This window comes from Suricata suricatta, chromosome 2, assembly GCF_006229205.1.
Source record: "Suricata suricatta isolate VVHF042 chromosome 2, meerkat_22Aug2017_6uvM2_HiC, whole genome shotgun sequence".
Classification (NCBI taxonomy): Eukaryota; Metazoa; Chordata; class Mammalia; order Carnivora; family Herpestidae; genus Suricata; species Suricata suricatta.
Window position 1 is genome coordinate 106,729,373 of NC_043701.1, and position 24,151 is coordinate 106,753,523.

Genomic DNA, 24,151 nt, shown 5'->3' on the forward strand with positions numbered 1-24,151 from the left:
GTTCCAGAAGGTTTCTGGTGGAGTCGATTGGGTTTTCCATGTAGAGTATCATGTCATCTGCAAAAAGGGAAAGTTTGACTTCTTCCTTGCCAATTCTGATGCCTCTTATTTCTTTTTGTTGTCTGATTGCTGATGCCAGAACTTCCAGCACTATGTTGAACAACAGTGGTGAGAGTGGGCACCCCTGTCGTGTTCCTGAGTTTTACAACACAAGAAAACAGAGGCTTCTATTTTACTAGCTGTTATGATGAGTGTCTGTATTTTCCACATAGAATTGACTACATACAGAAGCAGTAAGTATTGACTGAATACCAAAACCACAATATTGCCCATAGAATGTTGCAAGAGAGAAAAATATACTCCTCTTGGCATGGCTGGACAAACTTAGTCTTCCACGTCTGCTCGGATCACCAGTGCCCACACTCCAGACCTCACATTTTCTTTTCCACATACCCTCCCTCTCCCTCTCACTCCAGACTGGACCGTCACTGCATCCTACAATATTCATTTCACTGCCTTTCCTGGACTTGACCATTTCCTAGTCCGTGCCCAATGCCGAAACCTCAGTCAAGGTCTCCACTCAACTACTCCAATTCCATTTTGAACAACTGAGCTACCATTATTCCTCCTCCTGTTTTCCCCAAAATCAGGGTCAAACTGCCACTGTCAAAGTCTTCCAACCCAAGTTTGAGGGTCATGACAACCCAGTGGTAATTGGGTTTACAGAACAATTACACATTTTTTAAACTTCCCAGGAAGGAAGTATGACAGAAAGCACTAGCTGCCTACCTAATTAATATCCATGTATCTCTCCCTTCCCCACAAGCAGGAACCTCCTGACTAGTTGTTCAGACAGCTACAAGGTTTGTGATTTCCACTCCCTTGCAGCTAGAAGTAACTTGACTCTAACCAAAAAACATAATCCTAAATCCAGAATAATAAAAGGCCAATTACAACCTGGATTTCATTGTCAAAGTTCTTACTATTAAACATTATCACCGTTAGGTTAGTCATCATCCTAATCGTCAACCATTTATGCTAATAACAGTTCTCATCTGTATTAGTTTTCTACCGCAGGGTAACAGACTACCACACACTGAGTAGCTGAAACAACACAAACGTATGATTGCGTGGTGTCATGGGTCAGGAGTCGACACGCAGCATGGCTGGATCCTCTGCTCAGGGTCTCCCCAGGCTGAAATCACGGGGCTGCTCAGGCTGCGATCTTACCTGAGTCTTGGGGTCTTCTCCCAAGCTCACTAGTGGTTGGCAGAATTCCGTTCCTTGCCGCTACATGACTAATGTCCTCATTTCCCTGCTGGCTCTCGGCTGGGGTCCACTTGAGCTGGAGGGGGGGGCATTCGCAGGTCCTTGACTTGGGGCTCTCTCCCTAAGCAGTTCACAACATGACTGTTTACTTCTCCAGAGCCATAAGGGGTCTGAGGAGGAGTCTCCCGGAGTCTGGCTCTAACCTCTAAATCTTCTTTGAAGGGACCTGAGTGTCTGATTAGATCAGACCCCCCTTTTAATTTAGGTAGCTGGTTAGGGGGACTTAATTACATAGGCAAAATCCCTTTCAACTTTGTAGCTAGTTGAAATCTAACCTAATCATACCCCATTCTATTCACAGGGCTGGAAATTATAGAGGATTAGGCACACTGGGGGGTAGAGATCTTAGGACAATTTTAGGATTCTGCCCACCACACCATTTAATGAGAACCCTTGAGCTAAGCACTTTATATATGTTATCCACTTAATTTCATTTACTTCTGAAAACTTTCATATGAGGCAGGTATTTCTAATCCACTTTACAATCGAAAAATGTGAACTGGCCACATGCCCTTAGGCAAATAGCTCAAGCACTCTGTGCTTCACATTTCCCACCCAGAATATAGAAATGCTATTATCTTCCTCATGCATTATGTAGGGCTATAATAAGGGGCAAACGAGAAAATACTTAGGAAATGATTTTGAAAATTAAAGTCCCATAGACCTGCAATGTCTCTTATAAGCCTCTCATTCTTTTGGCTAGGAAATCCAGTTACACTTCAACTGTGCTCAAGAGGATGGCACATGAGTAAGATACAAAATCGGCGTGCCTGGTGGCTCAGTTGGTTAAGCGTCCGACTTCAGCTCAGGTCATGATTTCAGGGTTTGTGAGTTTGAACCCTGTGTCGGGCTCTGTATTGACAGCTCAGAGCCTGGAGCCTGCTTCGGATTCTGTGTCTCCCTCTCTCCCTGCTCCTTCCCTGCTCACGCTCTGTGTCTCTCTCTCAAAAAAAAAAAATAAGTAGACATTAAAAAAAATTTATTAAAAGATATAGGATCTGGGATCTGTGATGTGTGATATTGAGTAAGGCATTTAATCTCTCTAAGGATCCACATTTCCTCATATTAAATAGTAAAAGGGAGAGGCTGGACGAGGGGATGTCTGAGGTCCATTTCAAAACTAAAACTATTCTAAAGCTATTAGTTTGTTTTACATCTACAATGAGATTTTAAATCCTGAATGCAGGGGAAATGTCATTGTTTTAGTTGCAACCCTAGAAAACAATGGAAAACCTCTCCCACAAGCAATTGTTAATGATGCTAGGAAACACTAAATTATAATAATGTGCCTCAACCTCTGAGTCTCTGGATCCTCTTGTTGTCAATAAACTAGAATCTCTTTGTGAAAGATAATAAAAAACAGAAATCATGATTTACCCAGACACACAAAAAACCCAGCTAATTAACTACCAAGCCATTTCTCCAGGGAGCAAATATTCTGGTTGTTTCTATCACTCTCAAATATTTAAGTCAATGAAGAGTCCATTTATATGTTACTTGCCACCAAGTTGGCTAGTTCAAAGAGAATATGGAATTAAAGGAGGAATCAAATCTGTCCCCTACTTCATATTGCAGAAGCAAAATTAACTCACAGTCCCTCAATCTGCTTCTATCAAAATAGAATAATAAAAACCAAGGACATAAATATATATCAAGACTCACATAAAGAAATATATCTCTGGCAAGGTAAGTGACATGCTGAAATTGTTCACAAGGGCTCATCAATCTATCATAGAGAATAAAGGAAAAAAAATCAATTTGAGCAATGCAAAGAGTAAGCATAAAAGGCATAAACAAAAGCATCGTTAAATAAAAAGTGGAATCACAGCTCTGGGTAAGTGTGTTAGGCTGAAGATGGGTGAACTTTCCTTTTTTCCTAACAACTCCCTTGCCAATTTGCTAACAACCTCCTTTCCGTTCACAGCACTTAATAGGTGTTGCATTTTAAAGTGGAGAGTGATCTGTGACCATTAGAAAACTCAGGACTTACAAATAAGAAGGGAGAAATGCAAATCGCTGTTTTCACCGAAAGGTGTTTTCAAAATACTATATAGACAGAATATTAAGATTCTATAACAACCATGCTATTTATCACAAGAGATACTTGTTCTATGCTGAGCAAGGGAAGTCAATACCTCTCTAGGATGAAATAAACCTTTCCGAAGTACCCCAGTTCCAAATGGTAAAAAGCCTGTTTCAACATCTAAGTAAACCCCAGAGCCTTTGAAGTGTTCATTCCCCTTACACAGTAAGCAGTGCGCATTCAAAATGCAATTATTTACTCTCATCCAACAGTTATTTATGCTTATCGAGTGCCATAAACAGAAAGGAAACCAGAAATCAACAGAAGTCCCTGCCCAGGATCGTAAATGGACTTTATCTTTGGGCCAGTTTTGATCACGTGGAACTGGCTGCCTTGAGCCCAGTCTGGGCGGCGGGTGGCTCTGTGACCTCAGTAAGAACAGTGCTGTGACCCGTTAGTAATGTCTGATATGAAGAGAGAGTCAGACTCAGGGAGGTGAGGGAATGACAACAAGTGAAGCACAACTAGGTAAAAACCAAAAAACACTTGTCTTTTTGAATGCCACACTCTTCAATAGTTTCTGAAGCCCTCTAAGAATTTTGCAAGAAAAAGTCATTTAACCATCCCAGGAGTATACATTATTTTTGATAATATTTGAGCTGGTAATAATGAGCCCTCAGCACTTGTCAAATGAAATGGGTTTTTCAGAGCATACAACTTGTCCTTTAGAAACTAATCTAAGAAGTCCCACGAGCTGTTCTTTTGTAGAAAGCATCCCGATGTTGGAAGAACATCTTTCATAGATTCAACTACTCTCAATGAGTTATTTTTCAGTATCAAATGAGGCCTACCTGCCCAAAAGCATGAGGGATAAGACAAAGGTTTGCCAGCAGTCAAAGATTTAGAGCAAGCTGATGTGGTTTAACAGAGAGGTAGCTAGTATAAGTCAGCTGATGGAGAATCAGGAAGTTACAATTTTGATCTGACCACTCATAAGGTGATTTGGGAAGTCAACTGGTAGAATGTTTTAATGCTTTTGTTTCTATCAACACTTGGGCCATAAGCTCATTTATAGCACTCAACATCTTGGGGTGGATGACTTTTTTTCCCATAAGTTCCCTTCATGGAACCACTATTCTTAGGATGCCCAACATGCCCACTGGATCAAAAACATGCATTTTCAGCCTCATACTCAACATTTTCAATAACTATGATTGCTGCCAAGATATCCAAGCTTCTCTCTCATTCACCGTTAGTAGGTTAATCTCCTTACCACCTTGTCCATTTGCCATGGTCATTCATTCCTAACTCTGATGAAAACAGTTCCCATGCTCAACCGCATATGGCGAAGGCCAACCACAAAATGTTTGAAGGCTGTACTGGCCAATTTTCTCCTTTCTGATCACCCACAGCTTATCACCATCTTTGAAATGACTTCTCCTTTCCTATCTCTATAGCAGCTGGCATAGTGATCCATAAATAAATGCATGTTGACTGGCAGGCTGTGAACTTTTCAGCTCCTGCACCAGTTACGGAAAACTTGCATGTTCCCATTTCCATCAGCCAAAGAAAATTATATGTACATCAGATGTTGTTTGCTACTCAGGGTCGCAAAGGGTATAGAAGTGTGGGATCTTGGTCAAAATGGCTTAAAAACACAAGGGACTAGCTTTCCTCCTCCCATGATGTCTAATAAAATATCCAAAAAGGGAAAAGGGGCACCTGGGTGACTCAGTCAGTTCAGCATCCAACTCTTGATTTCAGTTCCGCTCATGAACCCAGGGTGGTAGAATGAGACCTGCATTGGGCTCTGCACTGAGTATGAAGCCTGCTTAAGATTCATTCTCTCTCTCTCTCTCTCTCTCTCTCTCTCTCTCCCCTTCTCATTCACTCATGCTCTCTCTCTCTCTCTCTCTCTCTCTCAAATTAAAGAAAAAGGGGGGGGGGTGTAAATCCCCACTAGGAACCAGAGAAGGTACCTGTGCATAAGCCTCAAGCTCTGAGGAATTATGCCAGACCCCTCTTATAGAGTTGGTTGCACTGTAAAAAAGTTTGGCAGTTGACACATCACCCCAACTCCCACTCTTCACTTGAGAGAGAGAGAGAGAGAGAGAGAGCGAGAGAGAGAGAAGTGTACTGAAGGAAGTAAGCAAGAAAAGATCTTGATAATCCCCTTCTGACATCACCTAAATCAGAGATGGGAGAGCTGCAGTTGAGTCAGCCATGGGGTTGGGAGGCTATCTGACACTTGGACTTGCACATTGGTGAACGGGCAGTATTTGCAGACCACCCTCCCCTATCTTGGAAGCAGCAGGTTTTATTTGGCCAGTTCAATGATGGGGATGATAAAAAGCATGAAGTAGAGATGAGCACTGCCCTGGGTATCTACTGCTTATGATGAAGCTTCCTAATGTAACCACTCAAAACTCCATCAGCAGGATATTTTACAATGGGGAATCATATCGGAACTGGTAGTATGTTACTGGAATACATTTTGTTTTGTCTTCTTCTCTTTCTATACGTTAGACCTGAGTTAACTCTGGAAATAATGTTCAGGGAGCCTTAAAATTTTCTGACAGAAATCAGCTCAATTCCTATCTGGTTATAAAGACAGCGCTCACAAAATCTAACGTCCACCTGAACAGATAGGTGAAATAGATACAATAAGCAGGTCAGGTATCAGAGATGACAACGGGGCGTGATGAGATCTGTCAGTGTGCAGCAGCTGCGACGCCTTGCTTGGTTTCAGCAGGTTGTTACCGTGTGGGAATGTGGGCCAGTATTGCCAGATCTTCAAATTATTTAAGAAAAGTAGGAGAATCATACTTTTATATCAAGTGGCCTAATTTTAAATGCTGGTTCTAAATTAAACTTAAACACTATAGAGGCCAAAGACAAAACAAGTCTGTGGATCGAATAGAGACAACAGGAAGCCATCAAAGAAAACCCTGTGAAGAAAAGAAAGAAATAGAAGGCAAACAAAAAACACAGTCAAAATGGGATATTTCTCTAAGGGAACCACTTAAAGATGCTTTCTGAAATGTATTTACTTGGAAAAAAACAGAAATTGTTTAGAGAGGATCTGATTCAAAGAAGATTAAAAAGCATATGGACACATTAAGGGTAAATAAGCAATTAACGAAGAAGGAATAAAATGAACACCACGTTACAAGCATTAGTAAAATCAGGATATCAATAGTACTGGGCTCACAAGGATGCTGCGTAGGTTACAGGAAGTTCGTAAAATAATTAGTAGTTTCTAGTTCTACTTCTTAATAAAAACTTGTTGTTATTATTGCTTTAGCCTTAAGAAACTCTAGAAATGGTTCCAGATAACAAAGAAAAAATATAGAGAGGGAATCTATAACAATAAAATGAGGAAAATGGAAGACAGACAAACACAAAATTCTATGAAAAACTAAAAAACTGGTCACATAAATAAAATCAATGCCATTAATCAAAAAAAGAAGAGAGGGAAACGTTTCCCATTTGTAAGTTTTCAGTATGAAAAGTGAGAATAGGCATGACATCCAGAAAACCTAACAAAAGAGAACCAAGTCTACTCATAGTCTATTACTTTTCTCCAAAACATTAGAAGATAAGAAAGAATTCTATAAGAATTCAGGAAAAATTCAAATTGGTCTCATTCTTGTTCTCAAAATGAAATACTGAAGAGTGATACCACCGCTTCAGATGTATAAATCCATAGTAGTATGGCTCACACTGTGACAACAAGAAAATGCCAGATAATTTATAAAATATCAGTGATGAAATAAGTATGATTGGGGCACATGGGTGGGTCAGTTGGTTAAGCGTCCAACTCTTGATTTTGGTTCAAGTCAAGATCTCATGGTTGTGGGACTGAGCCCCACATTGGGCTCTGCACTGACCATGTGGGATTCTCTGTATCCCTCTTTTTTTGTCCCTCATCAGCTAGCTCTCATTCTCTCCATGTCTCTCAAAATAAATAAATAAACATTTTTAAAAAAAGAATAAAAGAGGAGACATCACTACAAACACTATAAGCATTACAAAGATAATAAAGAGTATTACAAACCAATTATGTCAATAATTAGAAATTATAGAGAAAATGGACAAATACCTTGAAGAACACAAATATTTCAATAATAGGTAATCTGAATAACTCTATATTTATTGAATTTTAGTATAAATCCTCTCATGAAGAAAACTCCAGGCCCACATGGCTTCACCTATGACTTCTACCAAACCCTTCTTAAATGAATAACACCAATTCTATACAAACCCTTTTTGAACATAAAAGAAAAAGAAATATATTCCACCTCATTTTATGAGGTCATTACCTTGTAACAAAACAAGACAAAGCATCACTAGAAAAGAATGCTCAAAAACTAGAAACCTCATGATCATAGACACAATATTTCTCACCAAAATATTAGTAAATAAAATTGAGCAATGTATAAAAAGTATAATATATCATGACTAAGTGGTGATCATCTTTCAAATGCAAGATCAGTTCAACATTCAAAAGTCAGTGTGATTCATCTTGTCAACAGATTAAAAGAAAAATTCTTGTGATCTCCTTGGTAGATGCAGAAAAGCATATGGCAAATTTAACATCTATTAATGATAAAGACTCCCAAGGAATTAGGAATCTAAAGAAAATTACTGAGTCTGATAAAAGGAATTCCAGAGGAAACACTACACTTAACAGTGAAGGACTGAATGTTCTTTCCAAGATTGGGAACAAGGCAAGAATATCTGATTTCAGTAGTTTTAATCACATTGCTCTAGAGATTTCAGCCAGTGCAATAAAGCAAAAAAAAAAAAAAAAATGAAATCAGAGGTATATGGATTGGAGAAGGAAATAAAATTGTCTTTCTTCACAGACAACACGGCTATCTATATAGAAAATCTCGAAGAAGTTACAAAAAGGGAGGGGCCGAGACAGTGGAGCAGCATGGAAGTTCTCAGATTCTCTTCTTCCTGAAACGCAGCCAGATCAGCACCACGCCGCTTTGCACACCTAGAAAACTGATCGGAGGATTAACACAACAATCAGCATAATTTGAGCCACAGAACATGGCAGGCATGAAGCACAGAGAGGTGAACTGGGGAAGAGAGAAGCCATGGAGGGTGGCCAGATGTTTCTGCGGAAAGAGCACAGAAAAAGTGAGGAGAGTGCAGGACAATCACTCCCCCCCAAAGTAGCTGGAGAGAAAGAGAAAGAGTGGAAACACCCACAAGTGACTGAACAAGAAAGGGAGAAAGGAGAAGGGAGAGGGTTTCAATACCATTAGGACTCTATAAATAGGGGAGAGCACAGTCAGCAATTCCACAGTCAGAAATTCCTGGCGGTGCCCTGGTGGGAACGGTGAATCCCCAGGAGCAGGCAGCAAGGTCTGAGGGATCTGTGGGCCACACGGGGAGAAGCAGTTCCCCTGCTAGGAGGGTATTGGTAGAGGCCTAACAGCCTCCCCACAGGCAAAGATCCCAGGGGACCCTGGAGAACAGCCACATTGGCTGGTATGGTAACAAAGACACCAGGGTACAGTGAAATCTGGTGTTGGCTGTGTATGGTGTTTTGCCATAATCTCTCAACTTCTGCCACTACACAACTGCAGGAACGTTACTGGGGCAAGCGTGCACTGGCCACAATCTCTGAACCTCTGCAACAGCAGGAATGTTCCATGGCCAAGCCAGTACCTGACCATTGATTGCCCAGCGAGACCCTCACCCAGACGGTAGGAGCAGGTCCAAGCCGCAGGGATCTCAGAAGTGAGGGGTTTGGAACAATAGCCCCATATGAGACATAATTCAAGAGGCAGGTGTCACCTAACAGGCTGATGGCTTGGGCCGGGACAGTGTAGAAGCGAGGAGTGGACAGAAACCAGAGACAAAGGAGGGGTGCTTGGTTGCTGGTTGTTGAGAGCCCAGAGTTCCAGTGCCAGAGACTGGGAAGCTGAGAAACGCCATTTTCACCTCTCGGGCACATGAGCACATAAGCGCACACGCACACCACACTGATCCACCGCCTGAAGCTAAGAAGCACTACCTAGTGGAGAAGAGAGCTGTTACACCAACCTCTGTTCAACTGCGCCAACCAAGCTCAGGCCCCAGAGGACCACAAGTCTCTCTCCCTGCTTAGTATAGCACTATGAAGTGCCTCAAGGTTAGATGTCTAGAGGAAACTGGATGTAATTTCTTTCAGATTTCATTCTGTTCACAGGTCCATCTATTCTTTTCTTTCTTTTCTTATCCTTAGATACAGAAAGAGAAAAAATTATTTTTATTTTCCATTATTAAAAAAAATTCTTTTTAATATTTTTACTTAGGATCTAAGTAAAACATACTTAGGGATGTAGCTTCTTTTATTTGATTTTTGTGTTGTTTTCAATTTTAATATTTAATTGTATTCTTTTTCATCATTCAAGATAACAAAATGAAGAAATTCATCCCAAAAGAAAGAACGGGAAGAAATGACAGCCAGGGACTTAATCAACACAGATACAAGTAAGATGTCTGAACTAGAATTTAAAACCACGATAATACGAATACTAACTGGGGTTGCAAAAAGCACAGAATCCCTTTCTGAGGAGATAAAAGAAGTAAAATCTAGTTAGGATGAAATTTAAAAATGCTATAACTGAGATGCAATCTCAAATGGATGCCACGGCAGCAAGGATGGGTGAGGCAGAGCAGCAGAGCAGCCGCATAGAAGACAAAATTAACCTGTAAGGGAAGACAGATCAGGTTTGCAGCAGACCTATCCACAGAAAATTGGGAAGCCAGAAGGAGTGGCAAGATATACTCAATATGCTGAATTGGAAAAATACGCAGCCAGGAATTCTTTACCCAGCAAGGCTGTCATTCAAATTGGAAGTAAAGATAAACAGTTTCCCATACAAACAAAAACTGAAGGAATTCGTGATCAATAAACCAGCTCTGCAAGAAATTTTAAGGGGCACTCTCTGAGGGGAGAAAATATGAAATAAAACAAAAATGACCAAAAGGAAGAAAAACTAAAAGGACCAAAGAACACCACCAGAAAAATCCAACTTTACAGGCAACATAATGGCAATAAATTCATATATTTCAGTACTTGCTCTAAATTTCAAGGGACTAAATGCTCCACTCAAAAGACACAGGGTATCAGAATGGAGAAGAAAACAAGATCCATCTATATGCTGTTTATAAGAGACACATTTTGGACATAAAGACACCTTCAGATTGAAAGTAATGGGATAGAGAATCATCTATCAAGCTAATGGTCACCAAAAGAAAGCTGGAGTAGCCATACTTATATCAGACAATCTAGATTTTAAAATAAAAACTGTAACGAGAGATAAAATGGGCATTATATCATAATTAAGGGGTCTATCTACCAAGAAGAGCTAACAATTATAAACATTCATGCCCCCAGTGTTAAAATCCAAATATAGAAATCAATTAATCACAAACACAAAGAAACTCATTGATAGTAATACCATCATATTAGGGGACTTAAGCATTCTACTTACAGCAAAGGACAGATCATCTATGCAGAAAATCAACAAGGAAACAATAACTTTAAATGACTCACTGGACTGGATGGACATAACAGATATATTCAGAATATTTCATCCTAAAGCAGTAGAATACATGTTCTTCTCAAGTGCACATGAAACATTCTCCAGAATAGATCACATACTAGAACACAAATTGGCTCTCAACAAGTACAAAAAGATCAAGATCACACTGTGCATATTGTCAGACCACAATGCTATGAAACTCAAAATCAACCCCAAGATAAAAACTTGGATAGAAAACAAATACATGGAGATTAAAGAACATCCTACTAATGAATGAACAGGCTAACCAAGAAGTTAAAGAGGAAATTAAAAAGTACATAGAAGCCAATGAAAGTGATAATACTATAGCCCAAAACTGGGATGCAGCTGCACGTGATCATAAGAGGGAAGTATATAGCAATCCAGACCTTCCTACAGAAGGAAGAAAGGTCTCAGATACACAACCTAACCTGACTCTTAAAAAGCTGGAAAAAGAACAGAAAATAGGGGCGCCTGAGTGGCTAAGTCAATTAAGCCTCCAACTTCGGCTCAGGTCATGATCTCGCACTTTGTGAGTTCAAGCCCCGCATCAGGTTCTGTGCTAACCGCTCAGAGCCTGAAGTCTGCTTTGGATTCTGTGTCTCCCTCTCTCTGCCCCTACCCCTTTCATGCTTGTGTGCTCTCGCTCTCTCTCGCTCTCTCTCTCTCTCTCTCTCTCAAAAAATAAATGTTAAAAATAAATAAAAATAGCAGAAAATAAAACCCAAAACCAGCAGAAGATTACAAATATTAAAGATCAGAACAGAAACCAATGCTACTGAAACAAAACAAAACAAACAACAACAAAAACAGTAGGAGAGATCAATGAAACCAGTAGCTGATTCTTTGAATGAATTACCAAGATTGATAGGCCCCCAGCTAGTTTGATCAAAAAGAAAAAGGAAAGGACCCAAATAAATAAAACCACGAATGAAAGAGGAGAGAGCACAATAACACTGCAGAAATACAAACAATAATAAGAGACTATTATGAGCAATTATATGCCAATAATTTTGGACAATCTGGAAGAAACAGACAAATTCCTAGAGACATTTAAACTACCAAAATTGAGACAGGAAGAAATAAAAAATTTGAACAGACCCATAACCAGTAAAGAATCTGAATTAATAATCAAAAATATCCCCAAAAAACAAGAGTCCAGGGCTGGATGGCTTTCCAGGGGAATTCTACCAAACATTCAAAGAAGCATTAACACCTATTCATTTGCAGCTGTTCCAAAAAAAATAGAAATGAAAGGAAAATTTACAAACTCATTCTATGCGGCCAGCATTACCTTGATTCCAAAACCAGATAGATCCTACTAAAAAGGAGAACTACAGACCAATTTCCCTGATGAACATGAATGCAAAAATTCTCAGTAGGATACTAGTCAACCAGCCCCAACAATACATTAAAAGAATTATTCACCATGATCAAGTGGGATTTATACTTGGGATGCAGGGCTGGTTCAATATCTGCAAATCAATCAAAGTGAAATCGTCACATTAATAAAGAAAAGAAAAAGAACCACATGATCCTCTCAATAGATGCAGAGAAAGCATTTGACAAAATCCAGCATCCTTTCTTGATAAGAACCCTCAAGAATGTAGGGATAGAAGGATAATACCTCAAGATCATAAAAGCCATCTATGAAAGACCCACTGCTAATATTCTTAATGGGGGAAAACTGAGAGCTTTCCCTCTAAGGTCAGGAACACGACCTTAGAAGTGGGCATCTCACCACTCTTTTTCAACATAATATTGGAAGTCATGGCCTCAGCAATCAGACAACACAAAGCAATAAAAGGCATCCTAATAGGAAAGCAAGAAGTCAAACTTTCACTCTTCACAGGCGACATGATACTCTGTATAGAAAACCCAAAAGATTCCACCAAAAAACTGCTAGAACTGATCCATGAATTTAGCAAAGTCGCAGGATATAAAATCAATGTACAGAAATCGGTTGTGTTTCTATATACCAATAATGACACCGCAGAAGGAGAAATCAGGGAATGATCTCATTTACAATTGCACCAAAAGCATAAAATACCTAGGAATAATCCTAACCAAAGAGGTAAAAAAATCTATACACTGAAAACTATAGGCAGCTTATGAAACAAAATTAAGAAGACACAAACTAATAGAAATATTGCCATGCTCATGGATTGGAAGAACAAATACTGTTAAAGTGTCCATACTACCCAAATTAATCTACATATTCAATCCCTATTAAAATAACACCAACATTCTTCAAAGAGCTAGAACAAACAATCCTAAAATTTGTATGGAACAAGAAAAGACCCTGAATATACAGAGCAATCCTAAAAAAGAAAACCAAAGCTGGAGGCATCAAAACTCTGAACTTCAAACTGTATTACAAGATTTATAATCCTCAAGACAGTATGGTACTGACACAAAATCAGACCCAGAGATCAATGGACCAGAATAGAGAACCCAGAAGTTGTCTCACAAACTATGGCCAACTAATCTTTGACAAATCAGGAAAGACTATCCAATGGAATAAGGACCTTCTCTTCAGCAAATTCTGCTGGGGAAAACTGGACAGAGACAGAGCAGAAGAATGAACCTAGACCATTTTCTTACATCCTACACAAAAATAAACTCAAAATGAATGAAAGATCTAAATGTAAGACAGGAAGCCATCAAAATCCTAGAGGATTTTGGCAAAAACCTCTATGACTTTGGCCACAGCAACTTTTTACTTAATACATCTCTGGAAGCAAAGGAAACAAAAACAAAAATGAACTACTGGGACCTCATCAAGATAAAAATCTTCTACACAACAAGGGAAGCAATCAGCAAAACTTGGAGGCAACCGATGGAATGGGAGAAGATATTTGTAAAGGACAAATCAGATAAAGGCTTAGTAACCAAACTCTATAAAGAACTAATCAAACTCAACACCCCAAAAAAACAAATAATACAGTGAAGAAATGGGCAAAGGACATGAAGAGACACTTTTCCAAAGAAGACAACCAGATGGATAATAGACACATGAAAAAATGCTCAGCATCACTCATCATCAGGGAAATATAAACCAAAATCACAATGAGATACCACTTCACACCTATACAACAGATAGGGAAGCAAAAATAATATAAAAACAGGGAGGGGGACAAAACATAAGACACTCTTAAATATAGAGAACAAACAATTGTTGGAGGTTTTGTGAGCGGGGGGAGGGCAAAAATAAGCAAGGGACATTAAGGAGGACACCTGCTGGGATGAATCACTGGGTTCTACCCCTGACATCACTGCACTATGTGCTAACCAACTTGGGTGTAAATTTTAAAAATAATAAAAACTAAACAAAGAAGCTACCTATAAAAGCTACTAAAACAAGTATTTAGCAAGGTTCCAATATACTAGCCTAAATATATAGCAATAAGAGTATATATTATCAATAAACAATCAGAAACTTAAATTATACAATACCACTTATCGAGAGCATAAAACATATGATGATACAAGCATGGTAACTTTTTTTAAAAATATTTTTAAATTTATTTTTGAGAGACAGAGGGAGGCAGTGTGAGCAGGGGAGGGTCAGAGAGAGGAGACTCAGAATCCGAGGCAGGCTCCAGGCTCTGAGCTAGCTGTCAGCACAGAGCCTGACACGGGGCTTGAACCCATGATCTGTGAGATCATGACCTGAGCCGAAGTCAGACGCTTAATCGATTAAGCCACCCAGGCGCCCCAAGCATGGTGACTTTGAAAGAAACTGCCAAACTGTTAGCTACACAATTTTCCATCCCCACTAAAATGAATCAGAATTCTTTTAATGCACATCCTTGCCAGCATTTGGTGTTGTCAGTGGTCTGGACTTGGCCCATTCTGATAGCTGTATAGTAATAACTTATGGTTATGTGCTTTTAGTTTTGAATTCCACTTGTTCATTGCTGATATATAGGGAAGTGAATAACTTTTACATATATTAACATTGTATCCTTCAATATTACTAAACCACTTATTAGTTCCAGGGAGTTTGTTCATCAATTGTGAAGTTTCTACATAGAAAAGCATGACATCTGTGAAGAGTTTTGTTTCTTCCTTCCTAATCAGTATACCTTTGTTTCCTTTTCTTATTGCATCAGGCAGAACCTCCAATATGATGTGTTGAGAAGGAATCGTGAGAGAGGACATCCTTCTCTTCTTCCTGATATTTGTGGAAAAACCAGTTTCTCACCATTACAATGTGAGCTGTATACTTTTTTGTAGAAGTTTTTTTTTTAATCAAATTAAGGAAGTTCCCCACTATTTCTAGTTTTCTGGGAGTTCTTACCATGAATCATTGCTGGATGTTTACAAATGTTTTTTCTGCATCTGTTGCTATGATCATGAGATTTTTCTTCTTTAGCCTGTTGATGTGATTGATTACATTATTTGATTTTTGAATACTGAACAAGCCTTGCATATCTCAGAAAATTCCATTTGGTCATGGTGTATATATTTTTCATAAATTGCTGGATTTGACTGGGTAAGGAGAAAAAGATGAATCCACTATTATAGTAGGAGACATGAACACCTCTCTATCATAAATAGATCCAGCAGGTAGAAAATCAGTAAGGATGTAGATGGACTCTACAGCATCATTGATCAACTGAATATATGTAGAGGTCTTCATCTAACAATAGCAGAATACACATTCTTCTCAAACTCACATGAAATATTCACTAAGATAGACCACATTCTGGGTCATAAAACACATATTAACACGTGTAAAAGAATAGAACACATACAGTGTCTACTCTCAGACCACAATGGAATTAAAAATTCCCAAATATATGGAGATTAAACAAAACACTTCTAAGTAGCACATGGATCAAAGGAGATATCTCAAGAAGAATTTAATATTTTGAATGAAATGAAAATGAAAATACAATTTCTCAAAATGAGTAGGATTCAGCAAAAGCAATGCTTAGAGGTAAAATATAGCATGGAATGTGTATATTAGAAAAGAAGAAAGATCCAAAATCAGTAATCTAAACTTCCACCTTAGGAAACTAGAAAAAGAAGAGCAAATCAATTCTGAAGTAAACAAAAGCCATCTCCAAATGCCATCGCATTATGGGTTAGGATTTGAACATTTGAATTTGGGGAAAACAGTTCAGTCTATAACAGATACAATTCTTATCTTGGCTCCTTCAAAGGTAAGATAATTTTTCCTTTGGTTTCCTTCAAGATTTGTTCTTTATCTTTGAGTTGTAGCATTTTGAGTGATACACACTGGTTTAGTTTTGGGTTTTGTTGTTTTGAATTCATCTGATCGGTGTTTTTTAAGCTTCTTGAATTTGTGGTTTGGTGTCTGACACTAATTTGGAGGAATTCTCAGTCACTAATAGTTCGAGTATATTTTCCCCTCCTTTTTCTCTTCTCCTTCTGACATTTTCATTACACATATGTTCCATCTTTTGTAGTTGCTCTACAATCCTTGGATATTTTGTTGTGTTCAGTCTTCTTCTCTTTGCTTTTGGAAAGAGAATTGGAAATTTCCATTGACATAACCTTAAGCTCAGAGATTCTTTCTTCAGCTGTGTCCATCAAAGGCATTCTTCATTTCTTTTACATTTGTGGGGGCTTTTCCACCAGAATTTCCTTTTGATTCTTCTTTAAAATTTCCTTCTCTCTGCCTACACTGCCTGTCTGTTCCTCTATGCTGTCTAATTCATCCTTTAGCATATTAATCATAATTGTTTTAAATTCCCAATCTGATAATTCCCACACCTCTGCTATATCTAAATCTGATTCTGATGCTTCCTCTATCCATTCAAACTGTGTTTTGTGGCTTTCAGTAGCCTTGTAATTTTTTTCTTGATAGCCAGACATGATGTGCTGTATAAAAAGAACCGTGGCAAACAGGTCTTCAGTGATGAGATGTGAAGGCATTGGGGAGAGGTATTCTATAGTCCCATGATGATAGTGAGCCTGTGCTCTGGACTGTGAACTTCCTAAGTGCTTCTGAGTCCTGCTGAGGTAGGACAGAATGGTGGGGCTGGGCTAGAGTTGGTATTTCCTTTCGCCCACAGGGAAGGCTAGAGCCAACTGGAGTGTGGCATTTTCCTTCCTCCACATCAGTTAGGCTCTTAAAACTCCCAAGAGTTTAGGCTGTGGGGAAATCGTGAGGGCAGGCCTGGTTAAGAAGAGAGTGCCGTGGTATATTTCAGAATGCTTACTCTTCCCTCCACCTGCTAAAAGCAAGATGGGATTTGGGAATTTCTCGCCAATATTCACTGTGAGAACCTATTCAAAGCTCCCGGAGGTAACACTCACAGAAGTGTGGGGTCTCCTTGAGAAGTGGGTCCCCTTGGAGATAGACAGTAACTCTCAGACTTGCCCAGACTGAGCCTTCGGCAATTCCTGATCCTGGTTCAGGTTTTCCCGCCCTTGTACTCCTTCCCCCGAGGTTCCTGCTCCTGGGTTCCTGATCCAATAGCTTGTGATCCCCTGTATCTACCTGTCCGTCTCTCCCAACTGTAGAAGCAGAGATTTGCTTCCTTCTTGTCTCCTGCGATGGATCCAAAACGAGTTGTTGATTTTTTAAATTTGCTCAACTATTTACTTCAGCCCTCACATACTGGACAAGAAACTGGAAGCCAGTCATTGTTTTCTGACAAAGCTTCCAAGATAATTCAATAGGGGAAACGTTGGTCTTTTCAATAATCGTGCCAGTGAATCTCAATAGTTACCTCATCTCAGACACAAAAATCAACTCAAAGTGGATCACAGATCTAAACGTAAGATCTGCAACTATAAAACTTCTAGGAAAAAATGTGTGTGATGACGTGTTAGGAAAATATTTTTTAGACAGGACATAAAAAGTACAAACCATAAAATACATGACAAATTGGATTTCCTTATAATTAAAATGACTACTCCTTGAAAAATGCTGTTAATGAAGTGAAAAGACAAGCCAAGGACTAGGGGGGAAAGTATGTACAATATATATTTGATAAAGGACTTGTATTCAGAACGTGTAAAACAAAAAAACTCATGTCTCAATAAGAACATATAATGCAATTTTTAAAATGGGCAAAAGGCTTTAACAGTTTTTTTTTAACCAGAAAAGATATGTAAGTAGCCAGCAAGCATATGACACATACTTGACAATGGTTATCATCAGAGAAATGCAAATTATAGCCACAATTAGATACTAGTTCATACTGGAATGAGTACTATTTTTAAAAACTATTAAAAATATTAAGTGCTAGAAAGAATCTGGAACACTTGGAAATCTCAAAGACTCTGAAGGGATCAAAAAGGGTATACACTTTGAACAAACAGTCTGGCAGTTTCTTATAAAGCTAAATATTGACTAACCATTTGACCCAGCAATACCATTCCTAAGTATTTACTAAGAATAATAAAAACACGTATTCACACCAATACCTGTACAAACTTTTACAGAAGTTTTATCTATAGTTTGGGGCTCCTGGGTGGCTCAGTCGGTTGAGCGTCTGACTTCGGCTCAGGTCATGATCTCATGATCTCAGGGTTTTTGGGTTTGAGCCCTGCATCGGGCTCTGTGCTGTCAGCTGGAGACCTGGAGCCTGCTTCTGATTCTGTCTCCTTCTCTCTCTGTCCCTCTCCAGCTCATATGGCTGCTCTCTTTCTCTCTCTTAAAGGTAAATGAACATTAAAAAAATTCTTCTAAAAAAAAGTTTTATCTATCATTTTCAAAAACTGAAAATAGCCACAGCAATGCTACTTGGTGATAAAAAAGAAAAACAACTGACACGTGCAACAACATGGTAGGATCTCAAAAGCACTGTGCTCAGCGCAAGAAGTCTCAGAAAGCTACACGTTGTATAATTCCATTTACAGGAAATTCAAAAAAAGGCAAAACTGGAATGACAGAAAGCAGATCGGCAGTAGCAGAAACCTGGGCACGGGAGAGAAAGGACTCCAAAGAACAGTCTGGGGAGACTCTGGAGAACAGTCTGGGGAGGTGGAATTGTTCTGTATCATGATTATGATGTGTGGATTGTGATATTATGAAATAATTCATAATAAATAATATTGTGATAGCATTTGAGTACATACTATCATCAGAACTCAAATTAAGAAACTTTAGATCTAAAACAAATGAGCAAGGGGGAAAAGAGAGAGAGAGAAAGAGAAACCAAGAAACGGACTCTTAACTATAGAGAACAAACTGACGGTCACCAGAAGGAAGGTAGGCATGGGGTTGGGTAAGATAGGTGATCGGGATTAAGGAGGGCACTGGTGATGCACCAAGTACTGCAGGGAAGTGTCGAATCACTAAATTGCACATGGGAAACTATTACAGCACTTACGTTAACTAACTGGAATTAAAGACTCAAAACAGAAAAAAAATTTTTTTAATCCGGGTATCTCAGAAATTAAAATAGAAAACAATAAAAAATACACGTGCGAAATATATACATTTAAACACGGAAACACAGCAGAGTAAGCAGACAATGCGTCCTGCAAGTAAGAGCTTGTGACCCCCAAGTTTTACAGGAAGCTGTTTTACCAAAAGCAGTAGATAGAGATGCTCAGAAGTACAAGGACTCGGGACATCACTATCCAAGTACTTCTCCTAAGTAAAATACCTGGAGTCCTGTGACAGCATAAAAGAATGCATTTCAAAAGATAGAATGCCAGGAACATTGATTCCTTCTGTTACAATTGTTCTGTATGATGCTATAAACGTATAAACGAGGTGACGGAATCCCTGCCACCACATAAATTGACTTAGAAGTGTGCATTAGAAGAAGGAATCTTCTTTCTTCCCCCCCACCTTTTTTTATTGAAAGAAACCACCTATACGAAAGGAAAGGAAGGAATAAGGGGGGAGATCAGGCAGGTGGCTGAGGGTCAGAGGCAACTTCTGGGGAAATGCCCTCGTAGATGATCATGTCACACACCCCCTCTTCCACACACGGGAATAAACATTGAATTTTCATTTTATCAGATGTACCTATTGTTTAATGTAGGATGTCTATAAAGTCAACAAATACGTTTAATATTAATTAATTGTTTTCCCGAATGAAGATGCCCCTGACATTATGTGTGTTACTGTCTTCAGACGTTTCGTGCACGCTACAGTTCTACGATCCTGACAATGAGCAGGTGCGGTCCTGTCTACACCACCTCATGGCCCAAATTCCTGCTGCCTGAAGGCAATGCCTTCCAGCTCTTGCTTCTCTGCCCATGTTCCTCTGTATTTCCAGGTGATATGCTTTTTTTTTTAATTTTTTAATGTTTTATTTATTTTCCAGAAAGAAAGGCAGAGTGTGAGCAGGGGAGGGGTAAAGAGAAGGAGACACAGAATCAGAAGCAGAAGCTGAGCTGTCAGCACGTAGCCTGATGTAGGGCTTGAACTCAGGAGCCTTGAGATCATGACCCAAGCCGAAGTTGGACACTTAACTGACTGAACCACCCAGGCGCCCCTGTTATTTCATGATATTTTTCTATTTTAGATTTTATTTGCTGACTTTCCAGCATGGAAAACAGGATTAAGACAGTCCTGATGCTCACACTCACATGCGATTTTCCCCATATAACTATTATTCCGATCGCCACAAATCCAAAGTATTATGGGCAGCTGACCCAGTGCATGCACAATAGTTACCTGTCATTTTCTGACACGATGTTTTGTTTCCCTTAAGTCAACGCTCATCTTGTGTCTTCACCATCGTGGGCCTCCCTTACTTCGTGCCTAAGCTCCAACTCTGTCCATCTGGGTAAGTCTATGAGCCATCTGTTTTCTAGACTTTAAAACCATGTTGCTGTCATACCCTCTCCTGCTCTCTGTCCACATAACCTGAGACCATTTGATCTCTTTACCGCCTTTAGAGCGGTACTTCAGAAAGCAGGGAGCATAAACACACGGGGACTGAGACCACGGGGCGTGTGGTCCCTAGCAAATCAGGTATCCTAAGATGTTTTCTAGAGCTACCGAGGCCCCACCCTGGGGACCTGCTACCACTGATGTGCTCAGATCCCGCTTACACCCCCACCAGGGCAGAGGCCCTGGGTGCTCGCCCTACCTTCACGGCGCTGAAGCAGAGCATGTGGAGCAGGGCAGCCGAGGCGGCGCTCCGGGCCACGCTGTACACTGCCGACATCATCCCGGAAACGGCTGGAACACAAACACCAACGGTCTTGGGTTAATAAACGTAAAATGGCAGCTTTCCAATATAAAGTGTCTGCCGGGGGGCTGGGGGGCAAAGGGTATGTCCGAGGAGTCCATTAGAGGCCCTGGATGACTGTGAGGATGAGAAAGAGAGAGACCGCTTACTAAACACGCAGAGGAAATCATTTAAAAGGACTGGGGGCCCCATTCTTAGAAGACTGTGTGAACAGGTCCCATGTGGACGTAGGGACACATCGCTGCTGGCCATGATCAACCTCACGGATGAAGGTTTCCACAGAAGACAGGGGATAGAGAGGTCCATGTAATGAACAAGCAATGCTCACACGTGTGTGTGTGTGTGTGTGTGTGTGTAATGAGGGGGTAGAGTACTGGATCACCAGCTACACCGGAGTGCTTTACGTACAATTTTGTTTAGTTTTTTACAGAGCCCCTAGGAGATCCACATGTTCATTTCCGTTTCGAGAAGTGTGACCTCTAAAGTTAAGCAACCAGCACGAAGTCTCCAGGTAAGGATTTGGCGACACGGGCGGAGACACAGGCCCCCTGTCTGTACAGGTGCACGCATGAGGTAGTTTAGTGCTCAGGATAAGAACGCCTAGCTGTCCGGACTCTCACTCACTCAGCCCTTATGGGAACTTCAGACTCCTTTACAGGAAGAGTGGATGTCAGTGACTTACCAGAGCCTCCAAAACACAGCATGTCAATCTGTTCCAGAAGGTAAACGCAGAAAGTGTCGATCTGCGGGAAGAGCCCAAGGAGGGAAATCGCAGGGAAGCAGTACAAAAATACTGGAAATAAAGAGACAGAGTTCCCAGTAAGTGTGTGGCTGATGGCCACCAGGTCCCTGAGGCACTCCCGCCTGCTCCCCTTCCGGCCCCCAGCATGCCCTGCCCGAGTCCTGGAGGAGCACTGGACTCCCCACACCCACAGGAGGAAGGTCTGTGGGCCAAGTAGAAACGTGCCTGCAGCAGTAACAGGGGGCCACGTCCAAGGAACAGGCCCCGGCGAGGTCCCAGGAGAGGCCTCGGGTGGTGAGGGAGGCAGTGGGCCTGTGCACGGTTTGCAAGATCAGCCTTGCATCTGGGGGCATGGGCATGGGAGGAGAAATCGGGGAAACTCCAGGAACAGGCAGGGCTAAAGTGTGGTAGGCGGGCGGGTCTCTCTCTGCATGGGGGCAGGGGTGCAAATATTGGCACCGGGGGCTCCTCACTCTGTGCTCCCACTGACCACAGATTTGAGTTCAGTGGGACCTCCAGGTTCATGAAGGAACAATGGAGAGTGGTGGCTAAGAAACCACCACAGGTGATGGTGGGACACTGAAGGGACCAACTCCCCGGGGACTGGAGCATCTGGGACATGAAGGTGGCCCAGCCTGGCCGGAGGAGGACTGTGCTCCATCCCAAAATTTTAACAGTGCAGCTGGATAAAACACCCACATGCCAGGATTCCACGTGTCCCCCAAATCATTTGCTGGAGGAAACAGAGGTACCAGAGATGCATTTTATAGCTACTTCTCTGTCATCCTCCCTTCTCAAGTCTGCGTAAGTTGGCTTTCAGAGACACAGAATCTCCCATTCCTTCTGCTATAATACATCTGTCTTCTGTCTCAGTTTATTGAGTATCATGTCGATGAAGTTTGATACAGGTAAGTCTTAATAAAACTAAGGAAATTTGATTTGAAATCCCATATGCCTGAACATTGGAACTATGTGCTAACACTGTGCATAAACCCCAGTCAACAGTGGGAGTGGGGTTGGGAGTGGGTTGTTTCAGCAATTTCTGAAAAATCAGAAGTGCAGACTTTCCATCATGAAACTGTAGAAACGAGAGTATGAGCATGGTTCCACACTCTTGCAAAGAGTGCTTTCAAGCAAGTATGGGATAATCCTCTCTATGATCTTACCAGGGAACGGTTTCAACTCATTTGTTCTGATACATGTGGTGATTTTGCTGTAATGTTTTCTGTGTTGAGATTTCAACGATATTGTAAAAACCTAGAGCATTTGCGAGTAATACATTTCTCAAAGTAGGCAATAAGACACAAATACTGATCTGCTAAACATACTTATATAGGACACCATTTTCTTTTTTTCAGTTTTTATGAATGGAACTCAAAGATACGGCAAGATACTGGGAGAGCTAAGAAATAAATAGAAATTTAGTTCTAGAACATAGTTATAGGCATCAAAATTTGAATCCACATAATTTCAAGTGAACTAATGCTTCTCTCAACTCTGGGCCTCAAACCCAGCACTGAAGACTGCATGCTCTGCGGTACTCCCCACGGCCAGGATGGGGGCGGAGGGAAGGTGCGGTGACAATGCATTAGTTCACCTTCTCAAGTGCTGTGCGAGTGGCAGAAACTGCACCAAGAATGAAGAATTCCAGGGAAAAGTACAGGTGTGAAATAATGTTAAAGCCAGTTGAATATTGGAAACTATTCAACAAAGCACATAGGGCGCCCGAGTGGCTTAGTCGGTTAAGCATCTGACTCTGGCTCAGGTCTGTGGGTTCGAGTCCCATGTCAGGCTCTGCACTGACAACATGGAGCCTGCATGGGATTCCCTCTCTCTCTCCCCTCTCTCTCTGCACCTCCCCTGCTCACCCTTCTCTCTCTCTTAAAAATAAACTAAAAAAAAGTATTCTCTATTAGAAATACAGTACGCAATGAAATGACAACTGTGGAGGTGGAAAGGACTAGAGCCAGTCAATCATGGCCAGAAGGAGGTACAATGGTGGGAGACAGCGGGAAGCCTTGGCCAGAGATGCTGTGGTCGTACGTGCAGAACGGGAGCTTCTTGGCCACGGCGGAAGGACAGCTGCCCACGTGGAGCTCACGACGCAGAGCCTTGCCAGGATGTATTAGAGAAGGAAATCACTATGCTTTAAAATCAAAGCCAGGGAGGTGGAGGCCACCCATCTCATGTGTCAGCTCATGGTTCATGTGAGTAAAAAGGCAGCCAAGGCGCGCCTGGCTGGCTCAGCCCGTTGAGCATCCGACTCTTGATGGCAGCTCAGGTCATGATCCCAGGGTCGTGGGATGGAGCCCCGTGTCAGTGGGGAGCCTGCTTGGGACTCTCTCTCTCTCTC

General features: G+C 40.8%; 1 protein-coding gene across 1 annotated transcript in view; it reads right to left on the minus strand.

Annotated features, from left to right (window-relative positions):
• The window catches only part of PCNX2 (pecanex 2), a 292,774-nt gene that overhangs the window by 180,077 nt on the left and 88,546 nt on the right, over positions 1 to 24,151 (minus strand). Inside the window, exons 15-16 of the mRNA XM_029919353.1 lie at positions 21,739 to 21,849; positions 20,955 to 21,046 (exon numbers count right to left, since the gene is read on the minus strand). Coding sequence (XP_029775213.1) covers positions 20,955 to 21,046; positions 21,739 to 21,849 — 203 coding nt within the window. The remainder of the gene's footprint in view (positions 1 to 20,954; positions 21,047 to 21,738; positions 21,850 to 24,151) is intronic.